The 14,721-nt window shown below is 36.0% G+C and overlaps 1 protein-coding gene across 2 annotated transcripts; it reads left to right on the top strand.

Annotated features, from left to right (window-relative positions):
• Positions 1–251: 251 nt before the first annotated feature.
• On the top strand, positions 252–1,506 carry LOC110742258 (heterogeneous nuclear ribonucleoprotein A1-like). 2 transcript variants are annotated; one of them, XM_031664269.1, is made up of 2 exons: positions 252–1,063; positions 1,220–1,506. In XM_031664269.1, exons 1-2 carry the CDS (start codon positions 313–315, stop codon positions 1,429–1,431), a joined length of 963 nt encoding a protein of 320 aa, XP_031520129.1. In that variant the 5' UTR covers positions 252–312; the 3' UTR covers positions 1,432–1,506. The 2 variants fall into 2 exon arrangements, with proteins under 2 accessions (XP_031520129.1, XP_031520128.1); XM_031664268.1 differs by having other exon boundaries at positions 252–1,506.
• Positions 1,507–14,721: the final 13,215 nt, after the last annotated feature.

The following is a 14,721-nucleotide window of genomic DNA, read 5'->3' as shown; positions in this document are numbered from 1 at the left end:
TGGTAACAGTGTATCCTGTCTGATATTTCTCTTTTGAGTTTTTGGAATAGGTCCTATTAACAAAAAGTATTAACTCAGTGGAGTATCTCATAAACCCACATGAGGGTCCACTGTTTCAGATACCGTACTTACACAGCTGTGGCCTTTACCATCATCAGGCAGAGGCAATAGAGTAGTAGAATTAAGTAGATTGTGGCATTTTAGATGGGGATTAGAAGGAGTCGGATAATTTTATAAGATGTTAGACTACGCCTTTCTGCCCGTGGACGCCGCCGAAGAAGCATCGTTAAAGTCTCACTTCTCCCTGCCGTCATGTCTAAGTCAGAGTCTCCTAAAGAGTCCGAACCGCTGAGAAAGCTCTTCATTGAAGGGTTGAGTTTTGAAACAACCCATGAGAGCCTGAGGAGCCATTTTGAGCAATGGGGAATGCTCACGGACTGTGTGGTAATGAGAGATCCAAACACCAAGCGTTCCAGGGGCTTTGGGTTTGTCACATATGCCACTGTGGAGGAGGTGGATGCAGCTATGAATGCAAGGCCACACAAGGTGGACGGAAGAGTTGTGGAACCAAAGAGAACTGTCTCAAGAGAAGATTCTCAAAGACCAGGTGCCCACTTAACTGTGAAAAAGATATTTGTTGGTGGCATTAAAGAAGACACTGAAGAACATCACCTAAGAGATTATTTTGAACAGTATGGGAAAATTGAAGTGATTGAAATCATGACTGACCGAGGCAGTGGCAAGAAAAGGGGCTTTGCCTTTGTAACCTTTGACGACCATGACTCCGTGGATAAGACTGTCATTCAGAAATACCATACTGTGAATGGCCACAACTGTGAAGTTAGGAAAGCCCTATCAAAGCAAGAGATGGCTAGTACTTCATCCAGCCAAAGAGGTCGAAGTGGTTCTGGAAACTTTGGTGGTGGTCGTGGAAGTGGTTTCGGTGGGAATGACAACTTCGGTCGTGGAGGAAACTTCAGTGGTCGTGGTGGCTTTGGTGGCAACCATGGTTTTGGTGGATATGGTGGCAGTGGGGATGGCTATAATGGATTTGGTAATGATGGTGGTTATGGAGGAGGCGACCCTGGTTACTCTGGAGGAAGCAGAAGCTATGGAAGTGGTGGACAGGGTTATGGAAACCAGGGCAGTGGCTATGGCAGGAGTGGCAACTATGACAGCTATAACAACAGAGGCAGAGGCGGCTTTGGCGGTGGTAGTGGAAGCAATTTTGGAGGTGGTGGAAGCTACAATGATTTTGGCAATTACAACAATCAGTCTTCAAATTTTGGACCCATGAAGGGAGGAAATTTTGGAGGCAGAAGCTGTGGCCCCTATGGCGGTGGAGGCCAATACTTTGCAAAACCACGAAACCAAGGTGGCTATGGCGGTTCCAGCAGCAGCAGTAGCTATGGCAGTGGCAGAAGATTTTAATTAGGAAACAAAGCTTAGCAGGAGAGGAGAGCCAGAGAAGTGACAGGGAAGCTACAGGTTACAACAGATTTGTGAACTCAGCCAATCACAGTGGTGGCAGGGCCTAGCTGCTACAAAGAAGACATGTTTTAGACAAATACTCATGTGTATGGGCAAAAAACTCGAGGACTGTATTTGTGACTAATTGTATAACAGGTTATTTTAGTTTCTGTTCTGTGGAAAGTGTAAAGCATTCCAACAAAGGGTTTTAATGTAGATTTTTTTTTTTTTTGGCACCCATGCTGTTGATTGCTCAATGTAATAGTCTGATCGTGACGCTGAATAAATGTCTTTTTTTTAAAAAAAAAAAAAAGAAAGAAAAAAGATGTTAGACTACTTACTGACAATTGTTGAATATATTTGGAATTTAACAGACATTTATAGAATGTGAGATTGTAAATTAAGATTATTTTACAAAACCAACTCAGATGAAGCTTTTATCTACTTGGTGACTGGTGATTGTTGTTACTGTTTGGAAACAATTAGGGTGTGTCTTAGTTCATAGGTCTTACTGCAGGCTATGTAATGGACCTAGGTTTTCCCACAAGTTTCTTGGGTAAAATCTGTTAATGTCTGATTGTTATGTTTATAAATAAACAAGGTAAAAGGTTTAGTGTAATTTGCAAGTGTGAAACCCAAGGGTTGTTATAAGATGAAATTTATTTGGCTAAAAGCCAAGACCAAAGCTCTAATACTCTGTTTTTAGTAGGTTTATATAATGGCAAAATACATTAAGAAACGTTTAGAACTGGCCGGCATGGTGGCTCACACCTATGATCTCAACACTTTGGGAGGCTGAGATGGGTAGATCACCAGAGGTTAGGAGTTTGAGACCAGCGTGGTCAGCATGGTGAAACCCCATCTTTACTAAAAATACAAGAAATTTGGCTGGGCGTGGTGAAGAGCGGCTGTAATCCCAGCTACTCGGGAGGCTGAGGCAGGAAAATCGCTTGAACCTAGGAAGCGGAGGTTGCAGTGAGCTGAGATTGTGCCATTGCACTCCAGCCTGGGAAACAAGAGTGAAACTCAATCTCAATTAAAAAAAAAAAAAAAAAGGAAAGAAAAGTTTGAAACCTAGGATCTGTAATATTCTATAAATCTAAGAAACCCTCTCAATTGTCTTTTGCTTGTTGGCCAAGGCTACTTTGAATAGTTTTTATCCTCTGAGGTGAGAGAGGAAATCACTTTAGCAGTGAAGTCACGTTTCAAAGAGTGGAATGTTTTTTCTTGAAAGCTGAAGATTTTTTTTGAAACCGTGTGCCTTTACTGTGTGAGTTGTAATAGGTAAACAGAGTCAATTTTGGGGAACTATTTAGTGGGATAGGATAACGCTTGGTCATAGACACACAGAATGAGCATAGAATTTTAAGGACTGTACTGTTACTAGGTTCTGATGCAGTGTCTGGGAAAACTATGAAGGGTTCTGTAAACTCTTGTGGCACTACCCTTGTGCACCACTGATTTGTTTTTTCTAAGTAAAGGCAAACAAGCATAGACTGTCTTTATAAACTGTAATGATGAAGGCCAAGCAGAGTTCTATTACTTCAAACTTCTTGAAATGATCAGGTAAATCAGATAATAAAGTAGTACCATTTGGAAATACATTGAATCTTGGCATCACACGTTGTTTTAAATGGATTTAAAGGGTGCATGTAAAGTTTTGTTACATGGATATATTGTGTGTAAACTCTGGGCTTTTAGTATGCCCATCCCTTGAATGGTAAACATTGCACTGAGGCAGAATTTTTGCTCTTTACCTCACTTAAAATCCGGGTTCTTGTCTCACAACCAGGAAAAATTAGACATGTGACCATACTGAAAATGTGAGGAGAGCAGAATTTATTAAAAGGAAAGAAAACTCTCAGCAAAGAAATAGAGTGTCCTACCAATGTTCTCCCACCTCGCAGATTGAATACCAGGCCACTACACAGGAGCTGAAGAGGCCACGCTCCTCCCCACTGCATAATGTATGAATTCCCTGCTGCTCTCTACTATTCTCCCAGTGCACAAGAGGGCTCCTAGTCTGTTATGGCAATGCCCAGACAAGGCCCTGGGCAGGTTCCCTCATCCTCACAAAAGTATCTGATGTAAACACTTGTGGCGTGGGTCAGAGATTTTCTCAGAACCCTCCCTTATCTGCATCCTGCATCTATCAGTACTAAAAAGATAATTTTCCAACTCATCCTGTCTCCAAATCTCCCCACTTTGGAGTTCCAAGTTTCTATTATTACCCTTTATATGTCCATGTGTACCCTTTATTTAGCTCCCATTCATAGGGAAGAACATGCAGTATTTGATTTTCTGTTCCTGGGTATTTATTTATTTATTTATTTTTACCCTGAGCTCTTGTAATTAGGATAATGGCCTCCAGCTCAATCTATGTTGCTGCAAAAAACTTTTTTATTTCTGTTTTTTACAACTGTGTAGTATTTCATAATATGTATATAGCACATTTTTTAATCCAATCATTCATTGATGGACTCTTCAGTTGATTTTCTGACTTGGCTACTGTGAATATTGCTGCAATAAACATAGGAGTGAAGGTGTCTTTTTGATACAATGATTTCTTTTCCTTCTGGTAGAACCTAGTAGGTGGATTGATGAGTTAAATTAGTTATACTTTTAGTTCTTTGAGAAATCACCATACTGTTTTTCATAGAAATTGTACTAATTTACATTCCCACCAACAGTGTATAAGTGTTCCCTTTTCTCTGTATCCTCATCAACGTATTTTTTGACATTTTAATAATAGCCATTCTAACTGTTGTTAAGATGGTATGTCATTGTGGTTTTAATTTGCATTTCTCTGATGATTAGTTATATTGAGTATATTTTCATATGTGTCTTGGCCACTAATATATCTTCTTTTGAGAAATGACTGTTTATGTCCTTTGCCTACTTTTTAACAGAGTTATTTGTTGTTTCTTTTTTGAAGTGTTTGAGTTTCTTATAAATTCTGACTGCTAGTCTTTTGTCAGATACAGTTTGGAGGTATTTTCTCCCATTCTGTAGGTTATCTGTTTATTCTTTTAATTATTTCTTTTGCCTCACAGAAGTTTTTCAATTTAATTAAACTCCATTTGTTTATTTTTGTTTTGTTGCATTTGCTTTTAAGTCATGAATTCTTTGCCTAGGTCAATGTCCAGAAGAGTGTTTCCTAGATTTTCCTCTAGGAATTTTGTAGTTTGAGGTCTGAAGTTTAAAATATTTATCCATTTTCTTTATTTAATTTTTATATACGTTGAGAGGTAGGGGTCCAGTTTTGTTCTGCGTATGGCTATACAATTTTCTCAGCATTACTTATTGAACAGGATATCCTTTCCCCAGTGTTTATATTTGACGACTTTGTCAAAGACTGGTTGATTGTAGGTGTGTTGCTTTATTGATGGGTTCTCTATACTGTTACAGTGATATATATGCCTATATTTCTACCACTGCCATGCTGTGTTAGTTAATATAGCTTTTCTGTATAATTTGAAGTTGGATAATGTAATGACTCCAGCTTTGTTGTTTTGGCTTAGAATTGCTTTGGCTTTTTGGGCTCTTCTTGGTTTCATATGAGTTTGAAGAATACTTTTTCTAATTATGTGGAAAACAACATTGATAATTTGATAGGAGTCGTGGTGAATGTATATATCACTATGAGCATATGGCCATTTTAATGATATTTATTCTTTCAATCAATAATAGTGAAAAGTTTTTCTCTTTCTTGTGTCATCTATATCTCTTTCATTGGTGTTTTCATTCAAGTAGTTCTCCTTGTAAAGATATTTCACCTTCTTTGTTAAATCTATTCCTATGTATTACATTTATTCATATTTGTAGCTATTGTAAATGATATTAAGTTGTTGATTTGTCTGTCGGCTTGAACATTGTTGGTGTGTAAATTGGTACTGATTTTTGTAAGTTGATTTTGTATCCAGAAACTTCACTGAAGTCAGATCTATTAGTCTTTTGCAGAGTCTTTGGAATTTTCTAAGTATAAGATTGTATCATTCATGAACAGAGATAATTTGACTTTTTATCTAATGTGGAAGCCTTCTCTTTCTTATCTTTCTCTTGGTGATTGCTATGACTAGTATTTCCAGTACTATGTTGAATAGGACTCATGAACATAGAATCTGTGTTTTCTTTCAGTGCTTAGTGTGAATGATTTTAACTTTCCACCATTCAATACAATGTTCACTCTGGATCTGCCATATATGGCTATTATTATTTTGAGGCATATTTATTTGATGCCTCATTTGTTCTGGAGTTTTAACATGAAGGGATGTTCGATTTTATCTAATGCTTTCTTGCATCTATTGAAGTGATCATACTTTTTTTTTTTTTAATTGTATTCATGTGGTGAATCACACTTATTGATTTTGTATGTTTAGCCATCCTTACATCCCCATAATAAAATCCACTTGATTGTAGTGAATTATCTTTTAGAAGTACTATTGAATTCAATTCACTGTGATTTTGTTGATTATTGCATCCATATTCATTAGGGATATTGGCCTGTAGTTTTATTTTATTGTTGTGTACTTGACTGATTTTGGTATTAGGATGATGATGGTTTTATATAATTCCTTAGGGAGGAGTCCTTCCTCCTTAATATTTTGGAATAGTTTCAGGAAGAGTGGTACGAACTCTTTTTGGCCGTGAACTCATTTGGTATTGAGCTTATTTATTTATTTATTTATTTTTTGGTAGATTGTTTTTATTACTGATTGAATTCCATTACTCATTATTGGTCTGTTAAGGATTTTTATTTCTAGTTGGCTCAAAAGTGGGAGGGTGTATGTTTCCAGAACTTTATCAGTCCTTTAGTTTTTCTCATTGGGCACATAGAGATATTCATAGTAGTTCTGATGATGTTTTGTTATTTCTATGTTACCAGTTGTAATGTTGCATTTATCATTCACGTTTGCTCTTATTTGGATCTTCTTTTTTCTTTGTTAATATAGTTAGTCGTTTACTGATTTTGTTTATCTTTTCAGAAAATCAGCTTTCTGTTTTGTTGATTCTTTGCTTCATGCTTTTTGTGTCAATATCATTAATTCTGGTCTAATCTCTGTTATTTTTTTCCTGTTAACTTTGAGCTTGATTTTTTCTTGTTTTTCTAGTTCCCCAAGGTTCATCACTTGAATTTTAAATCTTTTCATCTTTTTGATATAGGCATTTAATGCTATATACTTTTCTTTTAGCACTGCTTTTGCTGTATCCGAGATATTTTGATATGCTGTTTCTCTGTTTTCATTCCTTTCGAAATGCATTTTGATTTTTTCACTTTATTTATCTTTTCTTTCTTCTTTTTTTTTGAGACAGGTTCTTGCTCTGTTGTCCAGACTAGAGTACAGCAGCATCATCTCAGCTCACTGTGAACTCCACCCGCTGTGTGCGCCACCATGACCAGCTAATTTTTGTATTTTTAGTAGAGATATGGTTTCACCATGTTGGCCAGGTTGATCTCAAACTCCTGCCCTCAACTTCAAGTGATCCACCCTCCTTGGCCTCCCAAAGTGCTGGGATTACAAACATGAGCCACTGCACCTAGCTAATTTTATTTTTTACCCAAAGAATGTTCAGGAGCAAATTGTTTAACTTCCATATATTTGTATGGTTTTGAGAGTTTGTCTTACTGTTGACTTCTAGTTTCATTCCACTGTAGTCTGAGTAGGTATCTAATATAAATCTTAGTTTTTTTTAACTTTATTGAGACATGCTTTATGGCCAAATATATGGTCTATTTTGGATAAGTTCCATGAAAAGATGAGAAAAATGCATTTTGCATTCGTTGAGTAGAATCTTATGTAAAGGTCTATTAGGTCCATTTAGTCCAGAGTCCAGTTTAAGTCATTTCTTTTTTTGATTTTCTGCCTTAATGATCTTTCTATTACCATCATTGGGATGTTATAGTCTCCTACTATTATTGTCTTATTTTTATATCTCTTTTCTTATGTTAGGTGGTATTTGTTTTAAGAACCTGGCTACTCCAGTGTTAGGCATGTATATATTTAGGTACATAATATCTTATTGTTGAATTGATACTTTCATCATTATATAGTGACTTTTTCATCTTTTTTAACTGTTGTTGATTTAAAGTCTGTTTTATCTGATATAAAAACAGTTCCTCCTGCTTGTTTTTGTTTTCTGCTTGCATGGAATATCTTTTTCACTCATTTACTTTAAATCTGTAAAGGTCTTTATCATTAGGAGGGTTTCTTGTAAGAAGCACATCATTAGATCTAGGTTTTTTTTAATGCAATCTGCTAGTCTATACCTTTTAAGTAGAGTATTTATTTCATTTGCATTCAATGTTAATATTGAGATATGAGACTTTGTTCCTGTAATAATGGTAATTTTTACCTAGTGGCTTTATAGTCTCAATTGTGTATTTTTGTGCTTTACATAATTGTACATTATATGATTTGTGAATTTTGTACATTCATGTGCTTTATGATTGTATCACTCATTTGTTTTCATGTTTAGAACTCCTTTTAGTATTTCTTGCAGGTTTGGTCTAGTGGTGAAAAATTCTCTTATCATTTCTTGTCTGGAAAAGACTGTATTTATCCTTCATTTTGGAAGCTTAGTTTGTGAAGATACAAAATTACTGCCTGGCAATTGTTTTAGTTTATTAATATTAAAAATAGTCCTCTGATCTGTTCTGGCTTATAAGATTTCTACGGAGAAGACTGCTGTTAGTCTGATGGTTTTTCCATTATAAAGTATTTAGACACTTCTCTCTTGCTGCTTTTAGGATTTTTTTTTACCTTCATGTTGACTTTGGATAGTATGATATAACTATAGGTCTTGAAGAAGTTCATCTTGCACATCTTGCAGTGCATCTTCCAGATATGCTTTGAACTTTTTGTATCTGGATGTCTAATTACCTAGCAAAACCAGAGAAAGTTTTCTACATTACTCCCTCAAAAAAAAAGGTTCCCAAGCTTTTCACATATTTTTCTTCCTTTTCAGAAATAGCTACCTTTGGTTAGTTTATTAGTCTGTTCTTTCACTGCTATAAAGAAATACCTGGGAGTAATTTATGAAGACAAGTGGTTTACTTGCCTCATGGTTTTGCAGGCTATACAGGAAGCAGAGTGGCTTTTGCTTGGCTTCTGGGGAGGCCTCAGGAAATTCATAATCATGATGGAAGATGAAAGGGGAGCTTGCACTTTACATCACTGAGCAAAAGGAAGAGAGAAAGTGGGGAGGTGCTGCACACTTTTAAACAACTAGATCTTACGAGAATCACTCCCTATCATGATAACAGCACCAATGAGATGGTGCTAAACTATTCATGAGAAATCCACCTCCATGATTAAATCACCTCTTATCGGGCCCCACCTCCAACAATGAGGACTTTGATTTGACATGAGATTTGGTGGAACAAACATTCAAACCATATCAGTAGGTTTAGCCACTTCATATAACTCGTATTTGTTAAAGGTTGTGTTCATTTGTTAAAATTCCTTTGTCTTTATTTTTGTCTGACTGGGTTAATTTGAAGAACCAATCTTCAAGCTCTGAAATTATTTCTTCTGGTTGGTTTAATCTATTATTGGAACTTTCAACTGTAGTTTGTAATTTCTTCAGTACCTTTTTTATTTCTGGAAGTTCTGGGGGGGGGGTTGTAAATATCTATCTTTTTAATACATTTTTAATTCATATCCATTTACTGTTTTTCTGATTTATTTGTGTTGATTTTCACCTTTCTTTTGGATTTCATTGCGCTTTCTTACACTCTATATTTTGAATTCTTTATCTTCCATTTCAGAATTTTAATTTTTTAGGGTACATTTATAGAGAGCTAGTCTTATCCTTTGGTGGTGCCAAAACGCTATGTTTTTTCTCACAGCCAGAGTTCTTATGCTGACTTCTTCTTATCTTGATAAGTTATCTATTCTTATTTTAATTTACTTACATTTTGGCGACACTATTTTTCCTCCTAAAGGGTGACTGCAATGTATGTTGTGTATGATCCTTTACTTTGACTCTGGGTGCGTCCAGGAAGCCAAGACTCTGTGTGAGCTTCTTAGTTATAGATAGCTTTTGTGCAGAAGCTTTATCAAATGCTTATTGTAGTAGCAATGTACTGAACATATGAACACACTTTTGCAGGACTGGGAGTGCAGAGGTCTCAGGAAGCTTATTTCATTCTCTACTACTGTGCCCTTCTACACAGGTTTATTATTTGGTTGTGCAGTTCAATCTCCATTCCAGTAAGTGGCACTTTTGAGTAACAGCTTTGCAAAAGCCAATGGATATGTTATTTGCTCTTTTTTACAGGTAAGGGATTGCTGTTGTCATAGGTTGTTGGCTGGTCTATGAATTACTCCATGTCATGAGTGTCCTGCTCAACCCAGATTTGGTGGACAAAGACGAGCAGAACCGGAACACCAAGCTTATCCTTCAATACTCCAGTGACAAGTGGAAGCACCTACATTGATAGGAATTGTAGGGAGAGCTCTTGGTGAATTGCACCAAGGTCTCTGATGGGGGAAGAAAGAGGCTGCACCAGCTCCACCTCTTAAGAAGGAAGGAACATGATTTTCACTACCATATCATTGTCCCCAGACTTGTGACATGTCTTTCATCTACAGGCTGTATGCAACAGAGGTCCACTGAAAATGCCAATCCTGTGGCTATTACCTAAATGGACTCAGAGTGGAACCTTTTTCCTCAATTCAAAAGAGATGACTCTGTATCTTGTTGCACTATGCTGCAAGAGCACTGGCACTCTGCATAGCATGTGGGATAGGCCCTGTCCTTCACATAAGCCTGAGCTTGTGGACGCACCATCAGTGGGGGCACAGCTACTCTCAATAGCTCGGAAAAGTCTGTCACAGGTGCAGTTGCACCAACTCCCAGTAGGAGCAACCATGGCTATATTCATAGCAGTGGGTGAGTAAGAGATGTCTGCCTCTCCACGTTTATTTTAGTATGTGTGTGTTGGGGTGGCATGAGTATTGGTGCAACCTGGCAGCTGGAGCACAGCAACACTCTTCTACTACAGAGTGCAGCATCATGCCCATGTCTCTACAGGGAGGGGCATGGTAATTTTCTGCTCACAAGTAGAGAGCTCTTGGAATTTTGTGTTTCTTTCTAGCATGCACATAAGTCTCACCACAGTAAGTTTTCTGGAGTAGTATCACATAGTAAAAAGGTATTATTTTTTAGAAAAAAGTTTCCAAAGTTGATTGAACGTGTTTAGATATGGGAATCTCTAGAACTTGATGTGAAACCCTCACAATCTTTTTACTTTGATGAATATGTTGGCTTATTAAAGTGGGATCCCAGCAAATTCATTAATGGGAATATACTCCAAAGAAAATAAGCCATTCTACTGAAAAGACACACGTACTCATATGTTTATGGTAGCACTGTTCACAATAGCAAAGTTATGGAATCAACCTAGGTGCCCATCTTTGATGGATTGGATAAAGAAAATGTAGTACATATAGACCACGGGATACCATGCAGCTATGGAAAGTAACAAAATCATGTCGTTTTGGCAATATTTATGGGGCTAGTAGTCATTATCCTAAACAAATTAACACAGAAACAGAAAACCAAACACTGCATGTTCTCACTTAAAAGTGGGAGCTAATAGTTGAGCACACATGGCCATAAGGATGGGAACAATAGCCACTGGAGACTGCTAGAGAAAGAAGGAGTGTCAGGGCGTGGGTTGAAAACCTATCTATGGGGTGCTATGCTCACTACCTGGTTATGGGATTCATATCTCACACCTCAGCATCACACAGTATTCTCATGTAACAAACTTGCACATGTATCCCCTGAATTTAAAATAGAAGTTGAGATTAATAAACATTAAAAATGACTAAATAAAAATTGCTTATGGACTGAAAAAATAAAATAAAATATAATAAAGCATAGTTTATAGTATGCAAGGTGGCTTGAGTATCCACCATGATTGTATACAATTTCCCATTTATCTTAGGCATGGTTTATTTATGTTTATTGAAGGATATTATAGGAGGTAATTTATTTCAGAATCCCTTGGAGCCTAATCAATGTTGATAATCACCTGGAGAGCTAAAAAGACTCTATTTGGTTCCCTCTAGTGATGAAACAATCCAGCCTGAAGGGCGGTTTATTTGGTGGACAGATACCAAAGTGGACAATCTCATATTTAGTGTCTTGGTTGTTTACAATAAAGGCAGAAATCTCAGGGTAAAAAGTCTTGGTTTTAGGACTTCTGGTTATAACTTAAAATAAGGACAAGAAAGTCTCCTTGTTCCCAGGCTCTATGACTATTGTAATTGCAGAGACCTAGCTTGTTAACCTTTTGGGTTTTTCTTGCTCTGGAGTTCTCACACAATGTTTAGCTAAGATCACAAATTGATTCATATCTGTAACTTTCTATCTCAGTTAATACTTTTTAATTAAACTGTAACATTTAGTTTAATTAAACTGATAAGTCCATTTAAAAATGTTCATGTCATTTTAATCCATACAGGAAATCCTCTATTTTATATTTTGAGTGCAGCATGCTTTACAAACAGTGTTTCTAAGTAAGTTCTGTAATCTGAAACTGGTTTATTCTTTTTTATTCACAAGATTGTATTATGGACCAATCAAAATTTGTGAAGTCTTTAGAATTGAATTTAAAAGGTTTTAAATAATTTTTAAAGCTCTTTTTGGTCCTTTTTGTGAGGAGGTTTTAAAGTCAGGGAGTCTAGAATCATAAGCTCATATGAGAATTTCAAATTCCTCAGTAAATATTTGAGAACTTTTTCTTGGATCAGGGAATTTTTTTTTAACAACGGCTCTAAGCTCAGTTCTAGATCTTGGAGTGAAAGTAATTACAGCAGGAATACTTGGCTGATCAAAAGGTCTTACTTGGAAGGCATCTGTCTTATTTAACTTTTAAAATATTATCCTTAGGGTGGCAGGTAATTTAGCAAAAATATTAGTGGACTCAAAGTATGTAGGCAGAGATGAATAAAGAAAAGTAACAGTTAGGTTTACTTTAGTCAGAATACAGTCCTCATTTATAATGTCTTTAGTCTGTTGCTTAAGCTTTTTGTTTGTTTTTTGCAAACAATCTATAGCGGTGACAATTTTCAATCTGCTTAGTCTTATAAGCCTTTATATACCCATTGAAGACTAATCCCATTGTTTTGTGAGGTTTTTGATCCCCATTTTTCTAATAGCCTCACAAATAAACAATTTTATTAATTCAAAACTTTCTCATTGCTACCAACTTAATTCTAAGTTTTCTCTAGTAAGATTGACCATTTTCTAAAACATCCTGGAGTCATAATTTTTATACATAAAATTAACTGGAATTCTAGAATGTGGAGTCCTAGACTGAGACTTAGTTCTGTCTAAATAATGCTCAAATAAACTCAAAGAGCTCATAACACTTTTTAGCTATGTTTGAAATCTCAGAAAACACTCATCTTACAGTCTCTGGTTACAAACAAGAGAGTTGTGAGCACAACTATTTCTGTAGGTACCTCGCCTGGGGGCCTCACATTCCTGGAGTCACTGGCGTTTTACTTCAGATACTACTTCTAAAACCAGATCTGTAAATAGAAAGACTTAGATAAATTAAATTTAACAGAGTTTAATTGAGTAAGAAAAAAAATGATTTGCAAATCAGTCAGCCCTCAGAATCACAGCTGAGGTAGAGAGACGGGTCCTGTTGCATGGTCAGAATTTATGTACAGGAAAACGAAAATAAAATACAGAATATGGAAGAGAGGTATAGAAACAGTCGGATTGGTTATAGCTTGGTATTTGTTTTATTCTGAATATGGTTTGAATAGTTGGCCACCTGTGAGTAACTGCAGTATAGTTGTTGGGATTTGCTGGGACTCAGCTATTGTTGAAGAGCGTATTTTTTAATTAGGCTTTTAGAATGTTTACCTACTAAGTTAGGTAACGATTTGTACATAGGACTCAAATATGTGAGTATAGAGGCTCTTTTAGGCCAGAGTTTTGTTTGATTTAACAAAGTCCTAACCCTCAGTACCTCAGAATGTGACTGTACTTGCTGACAGGGCATTGAAAAAGCTGATAAAAGTTAAAATGAGGTCATTGTGGGTGGAAACCCTAATCTAATAGGACTGGTGGCCTTACAGATGAAAAGAATTTGGACATGGCTCTACAGGGAATGCAATGTACAGATATAGGGAGGTGATGGCCATCTACAAGCAAAGGAGAGGGTCTGTAGAAGAAACCAACCCTGCTTATATCTTTATATGAGACTTCTAGCCTCCAGAATTGTGAGAAAATAAATTTCTGCTATTTAAGCCCCTCAGTATATGGTATTTTGTTATGGAAGCCCTGGCAAACTGACACAGTGACCAAAGGTGCAAGGAAAAGTTAGCGATTAGTTTCTATTAATGTAGTGATTTGGAATACTATAGAATCTGAAGCATGTTCCCTGAAGATTGAAGTGTGACAAGTGTGAAGTCTCGAGATTTCCCTTGGTGGAGTCATGCAGGCTTGACTTTCATAAATTCTTAGGAAACCCATCTTCCTCAACAATTTCACTTCCAATAAATTACTGAGTCATCCAATAAATGACTATTTTGCTTAAATTAGTCATAGTTTCTTTCTCTTCTTTTGAAACAAAGATCAAGATATTATTGAATCTAGTGGGGATATCCTCATAAAATTCAGATTTTCAACAATTCTGAATAATTTAATGAGTAGAGGGTAAAAGCCATGAGTTGGAAAAAGAACATTACCTGTATTTTTTAAAATGAAATTCTCTACATAAAAGAGAATGAAAGGAGAAAGTTAGGATTTGGTGGCTACTATGCCATTTTTAACTTATTGTGGAAGAACAGGGTTTTAAATAAATTTGCCTTTATTTTTCTATTCATCATTCTGTCTGTCACATAAGTGGTTCTTTGTCATTTTTCATCTTTGTTTTATATGTTTTATAAAATCCCTTCTACATTGTTTTGTTAAAGAGAAATTTCCATTTTAAAAGCTCATTTTATTTTTCCCCATGTTGCCAATTAAACAATACAATCAATTTATCTAAAAATTAGAATAAATCTAAAACATATTTTTTGTTTTAGAATAATTTTTGCTCGTCTTATTTTTGTATTTTCTTTAACTGATTTAGAAGTATGGTGTAGGAGCTTATGATGACTCATAACTTTATTTCTCTTTTTCTTCCTAGAATATTATTTCAAAGTTTCAGTGTCTGCATTTGAAATAATGGTTTGAGAAAGACATTTAATTCAATCCCATCTTAGCTTGTATTTTTCTCTG

Source organism: Papio anubis, chromosome 3, assembly GCF_008728515.1.
Source record: "Papio anubis isolate 15944 chromosome 3, Panubis1.0, whole genome shotgun sequence".
NCBI lineage: Eukaryota > Metazoa > Chordata > Mammalia > Primates > Cercopithecidae > Papio > Papio anubis.
The sequence above is the reverse complement of the archived record's forward strand: the minus strand, read 5'-3'. Positions and strand labels throughout refer to the sequence as shown.